The sequence below is a fragment of the Typopeltis vanoorti genome, chromosome 5, assembly GCF_054136105.1.
Source record: "Typopeltis vanoorti isolate ZY-2024b chromosome 5, IOZ_Tvanoo_1.0, whole genome shotgun sequence".
In the NCBI taxonomy this organism is placed as follows: domain Eukaryota; kingdom Metazoa; phylum Arthropoda; class Arachnida; order Uropygi; family Thelyphonidae; genus Typopeltis; species Typopeltis vanoorti.
In genome coordinates this window covers 4,059,518-4,077,114 of record NC_143553.1, presented here as the reverse complement: position 1 = coordinate 4,077,114, position 17,597 = coordinate 4,059,518, and the positions used below count along the sequence as shown (strand labels likewise).

General features: G+C 34.6%; 1 protein-coding gene across 4 annotated transcripts in view; it reads right to left on the bottom strand.

Moving 5' to 3' along the window:
• Window positions 1-17,597, bottom strand: part of LOC150106194 (LIM domain-binding protein 2-like) — a 607,136-nt gene that overhangs the window by 333,832 nt on the left and 255,707 nt on the right. For all 4 annotated transcript variants that reach the window (XR_016548352.1, XM_090393030.1, XM_090393031.1 and 1 more), the window contains one exon: window positions 2,812-2,934. Coding sequence is in view for 3 of the 4 variants with exons in the window: in XM_090393030.1 (XP_090249156.1) it covers window positions 2,812-2,934 (123 nt within the window). In the remaining variant the exon portion in view is untranslated. The remainder of the gene's footprint in view (window positions 1-2,811; window positions 2,935-17,597) is intronic.

The following is a 17,597-nucleotide window of genomic DNA, read 5'->3' as shown; positions in this document are numbered from 1 at the left end:
TGTCTTTTTATTGCTGACCTTCATACCATATCTATTACAACAGCTATTCAATTTAGTCAGAGAATCTTGCAGACTTGTAGCGGATTTATTTAGAAGTATAACATCATCCGCATAAAGCAAAGAGCTGACATTAACATCTCCAATTTTGATATCAGGTTTAATACCACTTTCCTTCATGTGATCCATATAGATAATGAATAACAGAGGGGATAATGTACATCCTTGTCTCACACCAGATTTAACATTAAACCATCTTCCTGTACTTCCTTCAATTCTAACTGCTGACTTACAACTCAAATAAAGACTAAGTATTGCTTGATATAATGCCCCATTGACACCATATAACTGCAGCGTATTGAATAGCTTCTCTCTTGGCACCTTGTCATATGCCTTTTCCAAATCGACAAAACTTAAATACAGATCTTTGTTATATTCCCATGCTTTCTCGACTATTTGTCGTAAAGTGAAGATCTGATCCTGACAGCCTCTATTTGGCCTGAATCCAGCTTGTTCTTCACCAAGCTTTTCCTCCACAATTCTTCTCAACCGTTTCTCAAGTATACTTGCATAGATCTTGCCAGGAACACTCAGTAGGGAAATACCTCTGTAATTCTCACATTCAGTTTTATTTCCCTTTTATGAGAGCTCTACTCCAATCATCGGGAATTCGTCCCTCTGTCCAGGCTTTCTGAACTATGCAGTGCAGCCACTGTAAGACTCTTATACCACCATACTTCAGCATTTCTGGTCGAATATCATCTACTCCTGCTGCCTTTCCACATTTCAAGCCTTTGATGGCTTTTTCTACTTCAAGAATGGATATGTATTCCTGACTGCATGCCTGGTCAGTGTTTTTTTATCACTGTGCTCTCATCACTGCTTGTTTCATTTAGCAGTTTTTCAAAGTAATTACTCCATACTTCAAGGATATCCTTTTCTCCTGTTTTCATTTCACCTTTATCATCTCTAATTCCTTTTACAGCACTCTTTCCTCCATTCCTAAGCTTCTTCAACAACCTCCAGAATATTTTGCCACCTTCTTGATATTTATTTTCTATATTCTTGCCAAAGTCCTCCAATGACTTTTGTTTAGCTAGTTTTACACACTGTTTAGCTTTCATACATTTGTCTCTGTATTCTGTAAGAGTAAAAGCTGACTTATTTGCCAGGAACTTTTGATATGCTTTCTTCTTTTCCTTCACTGCCTCTTTAACTTCCTGTGTCCACCAGGGAGTTCTGATTTTTTTATCTTTGCACACAACCTCACCACATGCCTCTCTGGCAGAATCAATCAATGTTTCCTTCAGAGTTTGCCACTGAATCTCCAAGGTTTGATTCCTGTTCTCAAACTCTTTCATTTTCTTTTCAATAATATTTCTGTATTTTAGTCTACAGTTTACATCTGAGAGCTGCTCAACTTTTATTCGCTTTAAAACTTTCTTACATGTTATTCTTTTCAATATGAAATTCAATTTTATCCTGCTCAAGACTAAATAGTGATCACTTCCAATTTCAAATCCTCTGTACACTCTGGTGTCCTGCACCAGGGAGAAAACATCACTATCAACAATAACATAGTCAATGAGACTTTTCTTATTCCTTGCCTCTTCTCTCCATGTAAATTTGTGCACATTTTTATATTCGAACATGGTGTTAGTAATAACCAGTCCATGTCCTGAGCAGAAATCCAACAGATATTTGCCATTATTATTAGCTTTGCTCTTTTCTCCAAATTTTCCCAAAATATTTTTGTATGTCTCACAATCATTTCCTACTCTACTATTTAGATCCCCAACAAGGACCAACTTTTCCTTTTTCATTGTGTCAGTTGCTTTTTCTAAAGCCTCAAAAAATTTCTCCACTTCTACTTTAGTAGAACCTTCTGTGGGACCATAGGCACAAATAAGTCTCATTGTCCAGTTCCCCATTCTCATATTTGCCCACATTACTCTACTTGAGACTGACTGCCATTCAAGAAGATTAGCCTCGTATTTTGTGTTGAATACTATGGCTACTCCTTCTTTTCCTTGATTGTTATTGCCTGAATATAACATTTTGTATTTATTGCTCAGAAAGATCTCACCAGTTTTGGTCTTTTTTGTTTCAGTCACCCCTATTATGTCGATCTGGTACTTATCTAATTCCTCAGCTAGCTCCATTTCTTTGCCATTCAGGCTTCTTACGTTGATAGTACCGATCTTTAACTCTGGTGATGTTGAGTTGGGGTTTGTTTTCAGATTTGTTCCAGTAGCTGACTTTTCGCTGTGCGCCCTGGTTCCCTGGCGAAAACAACGGGGGCCTTGTTTAACCGGGCGACGCCCCAGCCGGCATGAAATTTTGTCATGTTGTACCATCATGTTGTACCGACCAAATTGTATTCTTATTGGTTAAACCAAAATAAAATGATGCTATCAACAATAACGTACTAAATGAGACTTCACTTATTTCTTGTACCTTCTCGTCATGTGAATTTATGCATATTTTTATGTTGGAATATGGTGTTAGTACTAATTAATCCATATTCTGAACAGAAATCCAGGAGATGCAATTATTATTAACTTTGCTCTTTGCTCCAAATTTTTTCTCCATTGATCCAAACAAAGATCGATGCCTGTTGCAATTTTTTGATGAATCTTTAGATTTCAATTGTTCATCTTGTGAATTTGAAACAAAATGGGCCATCATTCAAAACTTAATAAAAATCTATTTCTGAATGTATAAAGTATATAATCTATAGAATATGATATATAAATTCTATTATAAGTTACAAAATATTAATATGCTAATAGTCTGTTGTGAAGTAAAGCATACCTGCATGGCTATCAAACTGCGAGGTACAAGTTCTCTGTGCTGTCTTGTAGCAAAATGCCATGATTTTATCCTCATTAGGTCATCAAATGTAAATTCTAAAATTAATCTACCTTCTGTACAAACCTATAGAATATATATATATATATATATATTTGAAAAAAAAAAAAAATATATATATATATATATAAAATCTGCAACAGCTTAAAAAACAAATACATAATAATATATTATGACAAAGCATAGCATTAATAAATAATAGTACTTAAGACTTGAATAAAAGAATAAAAACAGTTACAATCAGAAAATCAGACTTAGCTTTATAAATTAAAAACAAAACAAATGACAACTCACAATAAGCAAAATATGAAAATAAGCTACAGCTGACCATATAAAAAAAACTAACAGTGATTTTATCCTCATTAAGTTATAAGAGATAGTCTGTTACAGTGAATTTTTTTAAGTAGTTTTTTGATCGACAGTTTTTCAGTAGTTTATTCATTGTGAGTGAATTTGTTATAATAGTGTTTGCTATACTGAGAGCTAGCTGTATAGCAAAAACTTATTAAAAAAAAAAAGAATAATGTTTAATCCATCAAATAAAATCAAGTCATAGTATGTGTACAATTGTAACATAACAAGGCAGAGAAATATGCCACATGTAGTACAGGCCAGAAAATGATATGATAAAATGAACTGAATGTATACTGCTTTTAACATATAAATATATATAAAAAAAAAACTCAAATACATGAAACTAGATTCTCTAAACAAAGTTTCATCTCTACCCAGTTCTTTCTTTTGTTATATGTAGATTTTTATTTCTTTTCAGAACAATGCTTATATTACTAGACAACCGATTTGGCCTTTCAACTTTTCTGCTAGTAATAAAGCTATTTACTTTGTTAGCAGAATTGTATGACATGGTATTTTCTACACACCCAGACCATTATCTTAACTTGAAGCAGAAGTAAAAATGATGCTCAATGATGAAAACTTCATAGATGTTTAGATCTATCATGCCTGAGCTGGTGGCAAAAACCAAGTTGTAGCACAACGTGCTCCCTGCATCACATTTACCAGTAGCTCCTGTCAAATGCTGCCTCTGTGCATAAGGTGCTTTTCCACTGCAGTGTAATTTTTTCTGAACTATACAATGATATTCCCAAATGTACTTCTTTTGAACATTCAGATTTTTTCAACAAAAAACTACATATTAAATAAAAAAAAGAGTACATAAATCAGTGAAAGTCTCTGGTACTGGATAAATTCCAATTAACATTTATTATAGTTTTCGTTATAGTCTGTTGTGTTACAGACAAAAAATATTGTTAATGGTGATGGTAATAGGCAGTAAATGCGTTGATAGTAGTTGTGTGCAGTAGGTGAATCAAGTAGTACAGAAGATGGTGAGATGTGCATGTAGTAGAGTGGAGTGAAGTACCCTCCCATGATGAGCCTATGGACTCCTTGGAGGTGTCATGTAATAATAATAATAATTATTATTTTTGAAAATATAAAAGCATAACAAAAATGATAATGTATACAGAATTCAGCCAACATGGACAAGCTAACTATTGAGCAGGCTACCCTTATGCTATGCTTAAAGTGCTACAAAAGTAGAACTCTGCCCATTTAAACTGCTAGTGAAGGAAATTCAGCTATTGAACTTGTTTCAATGTACTTCACTGGGATATTGCTATACTTGGCTAGTTTCCATCTGAGAATTTAAAAAAAAAAAAAAAAAAACTTTAAATGGTATAACACTAAGTGCCATTGAGTAAATCACTGAAATACACCTATGTTAATATAAATAAGAAAGTTTTCATGGAAGCAATGTATCGAATGCAGTCCCACAACTTCACGTACTGAATTACAGGACTGATTTTCAAGATGCTTGATAACAGTATCGCATGATGAACTAAATCTGTTTCCAAATATTTTTCATCTTTAGATTCTCTGTCAGTTACTTCCAGTTTCTTAAGCTTTATGACATATATAATTTTAGCATTATTTATATGTCATTTTATTCTTTACATTCTGTTTCAATTCAGTTTTCTATGCTTGCTTGTATGTCTTCACTGGATTTGCAAGAGGATCATTCTTTTTATCATATTAACCATCTTTCTATGATTGATTATTTAAAATCAAAGAAATCCATCAAGGCACATCACAATAAGCCAGCCTAATTGGTTGGATGTTTAGCATATGCACTATCTAATCAACAACAGGTTTTCCAATCTTGATGTGAGAATGGATAATTTGTGAATGTCTTCAGGTCAGGTAGGAGATGAATTTTATTACCTAGTGTGAGACCACTCCTGCTTACTGGAGGCCTGAAGAAGCTTTAAAAAAGGTCCATGTTTGGTCTATAAAGCAAGTGTTCCAGATTATGTAAACAAAAAAAAACATAAATAAATAAATACATCAAAAATATCTTAGCTTATCCATGATACTAATGTGCTGTATAGTAGGTCTACAACCTTTTGTGGCAGGAACAACATTAAAAAAAAAAGACAATTTGACAACCTCTCCATGCTCTTCAGTGAATAAGGTGTCACTAAATTCTGTGTACAAGGAATAGTGTAAATGACATCTCTAAGCTGAAATGTGCCTGAAAAGACTGAAGAGTGGAATTATAATTAACCAACTTCATTAGAAAAATTTTTGTGAGAACATTTGCACAGTCTATATTAAAGATATAACTTTCGAAAACAAGATGCTTATTATTAATATTAGAAGGTGGAAGATTATAGAGAGACAACTTTACAGATAACTTTACCTTTTGAGAGAGAGAGTACAGTTAAAATATCCAAGAAACCTAACTGTACTACAAAAACAGCACATCCAGAAACTCTAGGTCTTGTGCCATTATGAAGTTGCATACCATAACTATGAAAATGTGTAACATGCGATGTTTAATGATACAATATTTATACAAATATTTATAGGCAAGCAATACTACTGATGGAAGAAGATAGTGAAAGAAGTGGAAGAAGATAGTGAAGCAGGTATCGGACACCAATGGGCAGTGTGCCCATGGTTTGTGATGATGATGAATACTACTGATACAGTGACAGCAGCTAAAAATTTGAAATACTGTTCAGTTTAATGAAAAGGACTGCAAACTAGTTTCTAGCACTAATTCAAATTATGCACACAAAGCCAGATAATAGCTCATCAACATCATTTCCCAATATATATCTTCAAGGCAAGGTTATATGTTCTGGCTTTGCAGTCCATATCCAGAAGAGTGTATTTCATGAAGAAATAATTTTTGAGTAGTTATTTATTTGAATAAATAGTCTGGAAATGTTACAAATATCAAGCCATTCACAGGATGACTAATCAGACATGGCACACATTACCATTAAAACTTGCCTTGACCAGTCATATATGAAGAAAGAGAGAGAGAGTAATGCAATTCCCTATGTGAAGCCTAAGGCATCACATGAAAAGGACTGTATGCATCTGTGTGCATTTTTAAAGGCTGAAGGTGAGCAGAGAAAGTAGCACACTCACTGGTGCATTTGCACTGACTGAAATTTGAGCAAGAATTAAAAGTGTGTGGGCTCTTAACAGCACAGGTAGCTTAGTTCTACTCAGTAGATTATAGCTAACTGAGAAGGGAAGTGAAGTTCGTTTCCCTTGTGGTTTACTGTTAGATAACTATATATTTTTTTTTTAACTGACATTTATTTTTATCCTTTACAACAACTCAAAACAGTGTTAAAGATATTTTGTATATACCACTTTTAAAATCAGAATACAAGTCAAGTTAAAAATTATAAATTAACGATGCCAAGAAATTATATTCTTGGCTTCATCCTTTATTCAAGTGTAAGCAAAGTTTGTGCATGAAGTAACTTCATGACAGGGCAACTCATATATAGAGGGTAATAACCTCACATCAATTACCTTACTATCCCATAATGCAATGCACATATCCTTAGGGGCAAGTATAATGCTAAGCATTATGGGAAGGGCCACTATCCAGACCAGTTTTGACCTTTATTGAGTATGTTAAAGTACAGAAATACCTCTAAAAAACTTGTGTGATCCCTCAGATTACCCAACAAGTGACTTGAAGATCATTTAACTTATGATTCACATGATCACTTGGATGGTAACTGCCCCAAATCTAAATGTTTCAACTGCATGGAGATCGGACATATCACTAATCAGCATCTCAAACCCTGTCAGAAATGTGAAAGTTCTGAACACTGCGTTAACACCTGTCCTTTTAGAACTTTCGCTGGAGTGGGAGCACTGGTAGAGCCAATTAGAATACCGTATATATAATGGCATAATGAAGAGTTCCCAGATCTTCCAAATCAGTCTAGTAAAGACAGCGCTTTTAAACAAACTACACTTGTTAAAATCACAAAAAGTGCACAACGAAATCAGCTAGAGATTAGTCCAAAATTTCAGAACTGAAGGAACCACTTTTCCAGTCAAATATGGATGGAACAACATCAATTGAAATTACCAATAATGAATCCAGTATAACAACTGAACAGACACAAGATGAAATGCAAAAACACGAAGCTGTTCTACAATGAGAAACCAGAGAAGAAACACAAAAAGCAAGTAAAACAACTGAAAAAACTTAATATGCAGACAAGATCAAAAATGAAAGATGAATTAATAAAAAAAAATTGAGGATAAACAAAAAAAAATTTTAAAAAGGAACTACATCTAAAAGAAAAAGAAGTAATAAAAAATGTAAAGATGGAGAAGGTTGGATCATCAAATGAAAACTCTTCAGGCTCAGAAGAGTTTATGAACCATGAAAAACCATCATATGCTAATAAAAGGAAAGCAAGAGATACAATTAAAGAAAAACACAACAGTTTCCTGATTCAGTGTTTTCTCAATATGATTATAATCTACATGAAAAGAAAATACCATATTTTTTGGAACATAAGACGCACCTTTTTACATAGAAAATTGACTTAAAATTGGGTTATGTCTTATGGTCCGAAGGTAACATTAAAATACAAATTTTTACACTGTACCGAAGCTGTTAGCAAAGTTCAATTACTGGCAGAATATGTTAATAAAATTAGTAAATACGCCATTGAAGGTACTTAAGTTATCTCGCTGCATGCGGGTGAATCACTGATTTAGAGCATCAATAGTGATTATTGTGTAAACATGTGTGCTTTTGTAGTTCATTTGAATTATTTTTTATAAGTCGTTAAAATTTTTATCTTAAAATTAGAAAAAATGAGTGTAAAACAAAAAAGACTCATATAACGTGAGTTATAAATTAAATGTGATAAATTATGCAAAACAATATGGAAACAGAGCAGCAGAAAGACATTTTGGTTCACCACCAACAGAAAAAATGGTTCATGAGTGGAGAAAACAAGAGGAACAATTAAAACTGCTATGTAAACACAAGAAAACATTCCATTCGCACCTAGAAAAATAGTCAGAATTAGAAGTAGAAATGAAAAATTTGGGTAACAAATCATCAAAACATGGGAATATCTATTTCTACGAAAATGATAATTTTTGAAGCGAAACGATGGGCAACTGCTAATGGAATTTTAGATTTTACCGGATCACTGTCTTGGTGCTTTAGATTTATGAAAAGACACGGGTTATGCATGCGTACAAAAACCACTCTAGCCCAAAAAATGCCGGTTGACTATGAAGCTAAAATTATAGAATTCCATAGATTTGTCATATCAGCGAGAAGGAAATTTAACTTCGAGCTTAATCAAATTGCGAACATGGATGAAGTACCTCTAACTTTTGACGTTCCTTCAAATCAGACAGTAGATTCAAAAGGCACCAAATCAATAGTGATCAAAACAACAGGTCATAAAAAAACTCACTACACTGTAGCTTTAGCTTGTTGTGCGGACGGAACAAAACTACCCCCATGTTAATCTTTAAGAGAAAAACATTACCGAGAGATGAAATTCCTTGTGGCATTATTATCCACGTTCAAGATAAAGACTGGATGGACGAAACAGGAATGAAATTATGGATACAAAAGATATGGGCAAAACGTCCAGGTGCGTTGTTTAAAAAGGCTGCGATGTTAGTGTGGGATCAATTCAGAGCACATAAAACAGAATCAACCAAAAAGCTTCTAAAAGAAATGAATACAGAGTTAGCTGTCATTCCTGGAGGCCTTACAAGTCAATTACAACCCTTAGATGGATCTATTAATAAACCATTCAAAAATTTTATGCAGGAAGAGTGAAACAAATGGATGGCAAAGCCAAATCACGATGTTACACAACAGGATGTATGAAACGGCCAACAATTTCAGAAGTATGTACCTGGGTGAAAAATTCATGGGAAGCTGGGAAAGAAGAGACGATTATAAAGTCATCTAAGAAATGCGGGATAAGTAATGCGATGGATGGTACTGAAGATGACGCAGTTTTTGAAGGGAGTGACAACAATAGTTCAGACAAAAGTAATACGAATGGTGACATTAAAGAGATGAGTGATAGTACCGAGAGTGAAGATGAACTGAATATTGCTAATACAAATGATTGTAACAATAAATAAAAATTAAGTAAGAATTTGTAAATATCTTTATATAATAAAATATTTTTTTCTAAAAATTGTCTCATAAATTTGGGGTGCGTCTTATAGTCCGAAAAATACGGTAACTAGCTTCCAAATAAAGAATGAAATTGAAATAACAGAAAGCAACTGTAAAAAGCTTGAAAACAGTTTACAAGAAGCAGGCTACACAAATGCTCCTTCACAGACTAAAGACCTCATCAGGTTCATCCAAAATCTAGAAGTTAAAGACTTACCAGTGGCACTTCATTAATCATAGCATCTCCTTTCTGCATTGCCTCATTAAATGTATGAGGATTCCACAGGCAAATTAAACAAGAAACCTTGTTTAATAAAAGGAAAGTGAGAGATACAATTAAATGTGGAAACTTAAGCTATGACATAATATCAGGTTTCTGTTTCTTCAAGAAACATACTTGTGCAGATAAAAAGATATAAAAACTTTAACAGATAGATATCAACTTCTTTCTTATTTAAGCAATGGAAGATTTAATAGGGCTGAAGTAGGAGTTCTTATTCTTACTCCCCTCCTTAGATCATTCTGTAATATCCAAAGGGATGCAGAAGGGAGAATCTTGACAATAGACTGAAATACTGTGAACGTGTAATAAGGCGTTTATAAATAAATGTGTAATAAGGTGTTTATAAATAAATGTGTAATAAGGTGTTTAAATAATGTGTTTATAAATAAAGGTTTAACATAGAGGTGGAAAGGCAGAAACAAGTACAAGGAAGAAATTTTAAAATAAGAATACAAGAGCACACTTAGCAAATTGCCCATCAGCTGCATTCTTCAAGAGACAATTCACTAAATTCCACAAAAAAAAGGACTATCACTCAAATCTGTGTTGATGGTGAAGACATGTCCACCTCTCAAGACATCCTCCACTCCTTTCAAAAACACTACAAAAATCTGTTTCAAGACAATAGTACTGTGGGAAATAATAACTTTTGGAACATTAATGGCTTTCCAAGATGAGCTTGACAGATCCATTACAGCATCTTAAGTTACCATGGCCTATAATGAATGCCAGACAAGAAAATCCCCAGGACCTGATAGTCTAGGGATAGAACTTGACCACGAGGCTTGGGATTTTACTCCTCCCATTCTAGTTATACTCTTTAATTCTTTTCTCTCGTCAGGACACATACCATGTAAATTTGTAGCAAGCCATACCATCCTCATTCCAAAACCTAATAGAGATCACATCTTAATTAGCAGCTGGAGACCTATTTATCTAATACTGACTACAAGATATTTTTCCACATTATCAATAACAGGCTCAAAATGGGAATGAGATACATAATTAAAAGCACACAGGTGTATGGAGTTCCAGGTCAAGCAGTAGAATTTAATCTGTTTCTGCTACATGATCTAATCCACTTAGTTAATATGGAAAGCAGTCGATGGCAGTGCTATTAGTAGACCTTACTCAAGAATTTGATAATATCTGGCATCCCTTTCTATTCCACATCCCTCAGCAAATTGGTGTAGGTAAAAAGCTGCTATCTGTTATCAAAGGAGCCTATGCCAATTCAATTACCCACCTACTAGTTAATAATGGGTTCCTGTCAGACCCAGTCAAAATTCAAAAAGGAGTCAAGCAAAGTTGCCCTCTTAGTCCATTGCTCTTTGCATTGGTTCTTGAACCTTTCTTACAGCAAGTCAACAATACATATGCTCTGCGAGGAATAACAGTTCCTTCAACTATGAAGAAAAATAAGGTACTAGCATATGCCAATGATGTAGTGGGCACTTTGAAGGATAATGATTCCATATATATATATATATATTTTTTTTTTTGGGTATTTTGGAAAAATTCAGCAAGATCAGTGGATTAACTATTAATGCAGACAAGACAAAATCAAGTTTTTGGAAAGTGGGATCTTGGAGGCATTCCTTTTGGAGACTAACCCCTAAGAGAGAACCCCTCATTATACTTAGAATTCCCTCCTCCACTTACCCAATATTACCAGTTCAAGAAATTATATACAAGAACTTGAAACCTTAGAAGACTGGAAAACAGGACCACTTTCCTTTTCTTTTAAAGCCACAGTACTCAAAATCATAATCTTTCCTGCTCAGTTGTACATAATAAATATTACAGGCATCACAGAAGCTGAAGAAAAGCAATTATATAGTAAGCCTGCACAATTTTTTTGGTCCAGTCAATACCATGAAGTTAAAAAGGAATTCCTTCAACTACCAAAGAAGCATAGAGGATTTGAACTTTCAATCTTAAAATTCTGCTATGTAAGCAATATTAAAATCCATAAAATATTGCAGACTAATCACACATGTGCAGACCTTCTATTACTACCTGGGTTTCATCTTCCCCTGCATGGAGTAAATGATTATAAAGGTCCAAAAGCTGAGATTGTTCCTGAATACTACAACACTCTGTGCTTAAGTCTAAAATTGCTACAACACTCTGGCTTGACATTCTTTCCATTAAAAAAAGTAATTTGGTATAAAGAAATCTTTAATCTCTAATCATCAAATGGAGGTACTTTAACATCAGAGATCCAATCTATGACATCTGTTACTGATTGGAAACAATAGAACATGCATTATGCAGCTGCCCTCTTGCCCTGAGTATTTGGAATGGATTATGTAATGTGTTGGCCATATCATTACTTGCAACAGAACAGGTTTTTTTTGCAGCACCCATCACCTGTCAGCAATGGGAAGAGAATTTTGATTTTTATAATTAATGGATTAAAATACCATGTATGGAAGGTTAGAAAGAAACATGGATTTGAAAACCAGCAATATGACATCCAAATTTCCACAATAATATTGTATTGTGGAAATTTTGTTGTTCAGTCAGACGATTTTTGTATTTAGAAAGACACGTTCTAGGAGATATTAAATTTTTGACTAAATGGTGTAGACCACTCACATTATGCATTATTCACCAGGAGGAGATAAAATTCTGTCTATTATTGCTACGAGAGGTTTTTTTAAATAGTTTCATCCTCTTAATTCAATGTTGTCTTATATCTTATAGCAGGGATGACTGGAGAGCAATCCCAGGCAGAGAAGGCTAACTCAAGGCAGTTAAACTCAGATAGGGCTAAACATCTGATATCAGTCTTCTTTACTTTGGTCAATTTCGATTGGTCTTTTGGTTGTTCATCTGCATGAGACTGGTGAAAAAGAAAAACTTATAGCCTTTGGCTATATGATGATATAAAAGAGCTGAGGAGTGTACTGGAGGAAGTAGGGGGAGACAACAGATCTGGGGTTGATGATTGATAGAAACCCGAAATTTAGAGGACATATTGCAAAGGTAACACAGAGGTTTGCTGCAATACTGAGAAGGACGCTGACCTGTAGAGATAAAAGAGTTATCATTCCATTGTATAGGACCCTGATCAGACCACACTTAGAATATTGTTCTCAGATTTGGTCCCCAGGATTTGAAGTGGATAAATTAACTGTGGAAAGGGTACAAAGGCAGATAACAAAGACTGTTTCAGGACTGTACAATGTTAGGTATGAGGATCAGCTGAGGGAATGTGGACTGCAGAGTTTGGTGGATAGAAGAAGGAGAGGTAAGATAGGATTGAGACTTTTAAACTGTTGAGAGGTGGTTACAGGGTTGACACTGGCGAGTTCTTTCACTTGGTTGAACAGCAGGAAGGAGTGATGACAAGGGGCCATCCCTGGAAGTTACAAAAGGAAACTGTGAGGAAGAGGGTGAGGAGTGGTTTCTTGGCATGGAGGGTGGTTGAACCTGGAATACATTGCCTGATAGTGGTGAGAGCGAGAACGGTCAATGAGTTTAAGGAGTGGTATGATAGACTTTGTGTTTCCTAGGAGGGACCTCCTGCGATGAGTCTTGATAGACTTTTTGTTTCCTAGGAAGGACCTCCCACAATGAGTCTTGATAGACTTTGTGTTTCCTAGGAAGGACCTCCTGCAATGAGTCATTTGACTCCATGGAGGCCTGAATAATAATAATAACTACTCTAGGTCTATGATGAACATTTCTTTCTTAAGGTGAAAACCTTAATAAAGGTTGAAACCGATCTGAGTAGTGGCCCTTCCCATAATGCTTAGCATTATACGTGGTAAAGATATGTGCATTGCATTATGAAATTCTAAAGCAATTGATGTGAAGTCATTAGCCTGCATATATATGAGTTGCCCAGTCATGAAGTTACTTCACGCACAAACTTTGTTCGCTTACGCTTGGATAAAGGATGAATTTATAATATAAACAAGGGAAAAACTCAACAAGTTAAAAATTGTTAAAGAAGTTACAACACATCTGCTTCTTCCAAATTTATGGAGAATTTATATCTCAGTAACAAAGGATTGAATAATGTAGAAAAATAATGTTCTTTCCTATTTAATTCCCATTACACACCACTGCCACAAGGAACAGTAGTTTTATTATTCTATTTTTTACATAACAGGTCCAACAACCTCTTATAGCTAAGTCACTTTGCCTCTTAATGATAGGGCAGTTAATATTATCTCCATAGTTAATACTATATATTTATATATATACAGTATTGAAAGATATCTCCCTCCCAGCAACTTCTGGAAACTTACTTCATGTCATGTTAATTGTATTATGACATGCATAGAAAGTGAATACATGCTTCTGAAACTGAAAGTTTTAAAAGCAATTATAATAATTATAATAGCACTTGACAAGAAATTATATTTTGTTTTGCATTTATTGCAAAATATAATATATTTTATATATATACAGGGTGTTCGGGATAAATTTGACAGTTTCGTAAGGAAAAAGAAAATCTTCTTTGTATCTATTAAATTTAATGAATTGACAAAAAAACATTACAGGCAGAGTTAATTACAATACTATCAACAAGATTTACTCAAAATAACCACCATTAGCATCGATCACAGCTTCAATTCTGCTTCGGAACCTTGAACAAGCTGATGCTACAGTCTCCCTGGGAAGGGCCGCAAAAACTGTTTTAATTTTATCCATTAACTGGGCTTTTGTATTACTGGAAGTGCGATTGGTGTCTTTTTCAACTGCGCCCCATACAAAATAATCCATGGGGTTAAGGTCTGGGGAGTTTGGAGGCCAAACATTTGGACTGGTGAAGTCGTAGAAATTTTCAGACAACCATTTTTGACTTTTCCCAGAGGTGTGGCAAGGGGCCGAATCCTGCTGCCATACATACGGCCTACCATTGGCTACCCTTGTTATCCAGGGCTTGACTACAGTTAGCAACTCCACGAACAAAGCCCGAATTCCAATGCCAGGGTTCTTCAACACCTGTTCCTGCAGATTTGCGAGGAATTCTGCTGTACGAACGCAATCAGATCGTCTGCTAGGGATCTTTCTTCTTGCTACATCCTCGTAGTCACCATTGCAAGTCTCTAGTTCATGCCTGATTGTTTTTACTGTATTCAGGGAGCATTGGGCAGCAGTCGTAATATCCTTATTTTGATGGCGGGCACGAATCATCATGATACAAGTTATTCTCTTCCATGATTCAGGTGGGTTCCAGCTATCCATCCTTTCTGACATCTTGTATATGAATGAAGAAGGGTCCAAACTTTTAAATGAAGAGAAGTGTGTGTTAATACATGTAACTTACGGAAAAATATAATTAATTATAAATATGTCAAATTTATCCCGAACACCCTGTATATATATATTAAATTTCATTATATATATATTTTATATATAAAATAATATATTTTGTTTGCTCATGCAAACTCATCAAGTTTGGAGAAGAACCATCTTCTTAACTTGAATACTTCTATACAGAGACTGTTGACATCACATCAAGTTGCCTTAGTATTCTATAATACACAACACAAACTGTTCTTTGGCATGATACTCAGTAGCAGGCAAAAACCCACCATTGTGCCTCAGCTTCAGGTTACAGCACAGAAGCTAACTTCACTCATCAGATAAGTATCCTCTGAAAAACCTTAAGGTCAGAATTAGTAGAAGCTAAACCACAAACATGTATCCTCTGGAATATTCTAACCAGGACCATGGAAGTGGAAGCTAGACTGAGGGATACTGAAAGCTAAATTACAATACAGGTCATAATTAAGAAGCCACAAACAAATAGAAAAATTGTGTATTTACATTTTGTAGTAGTATCTTATCAAATATAATACTGTTATTTTCAACCCTATTTTATCCAAGTGTGAGCAAACAATAGCTTGTCCTCACTGATGAGACATAATGGACCCATCTTGCAATGAATGGCATGCATTTCAGAGAGGAGAGCATTCCATGCATTACAGGATACTGTAATGTGAAGTACAACTGCTTCTATATACAAATTGTTTGTCATGAAAATATTTTGCATGCAAACTTTTATTTGCTCCCACACTGGTTAAAATAGAGATGTCATATCAAGCATATTTACTTTCTAACAAAAAAGGCTAGTTAGGATTCACATCCAGAGGCACTAAGGTCATCTACAGAAGGGAGCATGGTTTGTTAAATGTAAATCTTGCTTTAGCAACCTGCTTACTTCCTATAATTGAATGACAGCAGAGCTAGATAAGGGAAACGGATATACTATGGTCATTCTGGATTTTAACATGCCATTTCACAGGATTCCACATTACACGAACACAAAGGATGGGTATGCAAAATAGACAGGACATGGAGAGGAGAGTAGCTGACAGATAAGTATCAGAAAGTGATGTATGAAAGTGTTGAGTCTAAGAAAAAGAGGATAAACAGGGGTATACCACAAGATTCTGTTGTTTATCTTGTGGACATTGCAAAAAGAGTATTATATTAATGAAGATTTGCTGCATACAGGGTGATATCCAGTTATTTGTTGATGATGATAAGTAGGAGTGAGTAATAAGGGTCATCGTCAACAAATAACTGAATATCACCCTGTATGCAGCAAATCTTCATTAATATAATACTCTTTTTGCAATGTCCACAAGATAAATAACAGAATCTTGTCGTATACCCCTGGGTATCCTCTTTTTCTGAGTCAACGCTTTCATACATCACTTTCTGATACTTTGATAAGAGACATATCTAATACATCATATATGTCTCTTATCTGATATATCCCTTAATCATGCTGACTTGAACAGCAATTCTATGAACAAATGTTAATAAGTTGAATTATTGTTTCAAAGAGCAAGGATTTTGGATCGAAGTGTCAAATCACACTTGATTTGACATTGCAAGCAGAGTATTATGTTAATGTGAATTTACTGCAATGAAACTAGAAACTCAAGGGTTATAGAGAATTAAAGTTTAGGGCCACACTGATAATATGATTAAGGCATCGCATCAGATAACTGCAATGTTGAAGAGAATGCTAACTTGTGAGAAAAAAATAAGTTGTTCTTCCATGTTATAAAGTTCTGATAACACCATATATAGGCTACTATTCTCAATATGGTCACTTGGGTTCCAAGGAGATGGAGAAACAGATGAAAAGATCCAATGGATAAAAAAAAATATGACTTGCTATGGAATTGAAAGTATGATGACAGACTGAGAGAAAGTGATGGTCTTCAAAGTTGGAGGAATAGACAGAGCAGAGGAGATACGACAGAAACACAGAAGTTAGTAACGATAGCATACACAGTACAATAAAGAATATATAGTACAAATGAATATTGCAGCTTATGACAAAGAGGTAGAGCTCAGGATTATTTTTGGAAATGGACTATGTATGTGATTAGAAATCATGCAAGATAAGGTTGTTCTTAGGAATGTGGTGAGTATGTGGAATGGATTCTCATTAGATAGTGGCTCTTCAGTTAATGTATTCAAAAAGAGATTTAATGGGTATATAGCTATGGGTGACTATGATGATGATATTACTTACTATTTTCAGGATATTGACAACGTAGACTAAATACACTGGTGTCCAAAACTTAAGGACAAACACTACTTCTGAAGATTACAACTGCAAATTCAGATGAATCAAGCTTGTGACAACTTGCATAACTGAAAATTTCAAGTAGAAAGCAGATATGCATTCAAATTTTTAAATCGCATGCCAAAGGGTCACATGGTAGTACTCAACAGGATAATTCAAAAGAATGAACTGAGCAAATTGTGTTTGAAGAAAGCCCTTTTCATGGAGAAATAAAGTTGCAAACTTGGATGTCTTTTCAAAGACACCATTTAGATGATTTCATGCAAGGAAGAATTATTGGAAAGCTTGAAGAAGGCCACAGAATTATTGATATTGCCAGAGAGTTTGGAAGCTCACATAGCATTGTATCCAAGCTCTGAGCAGCA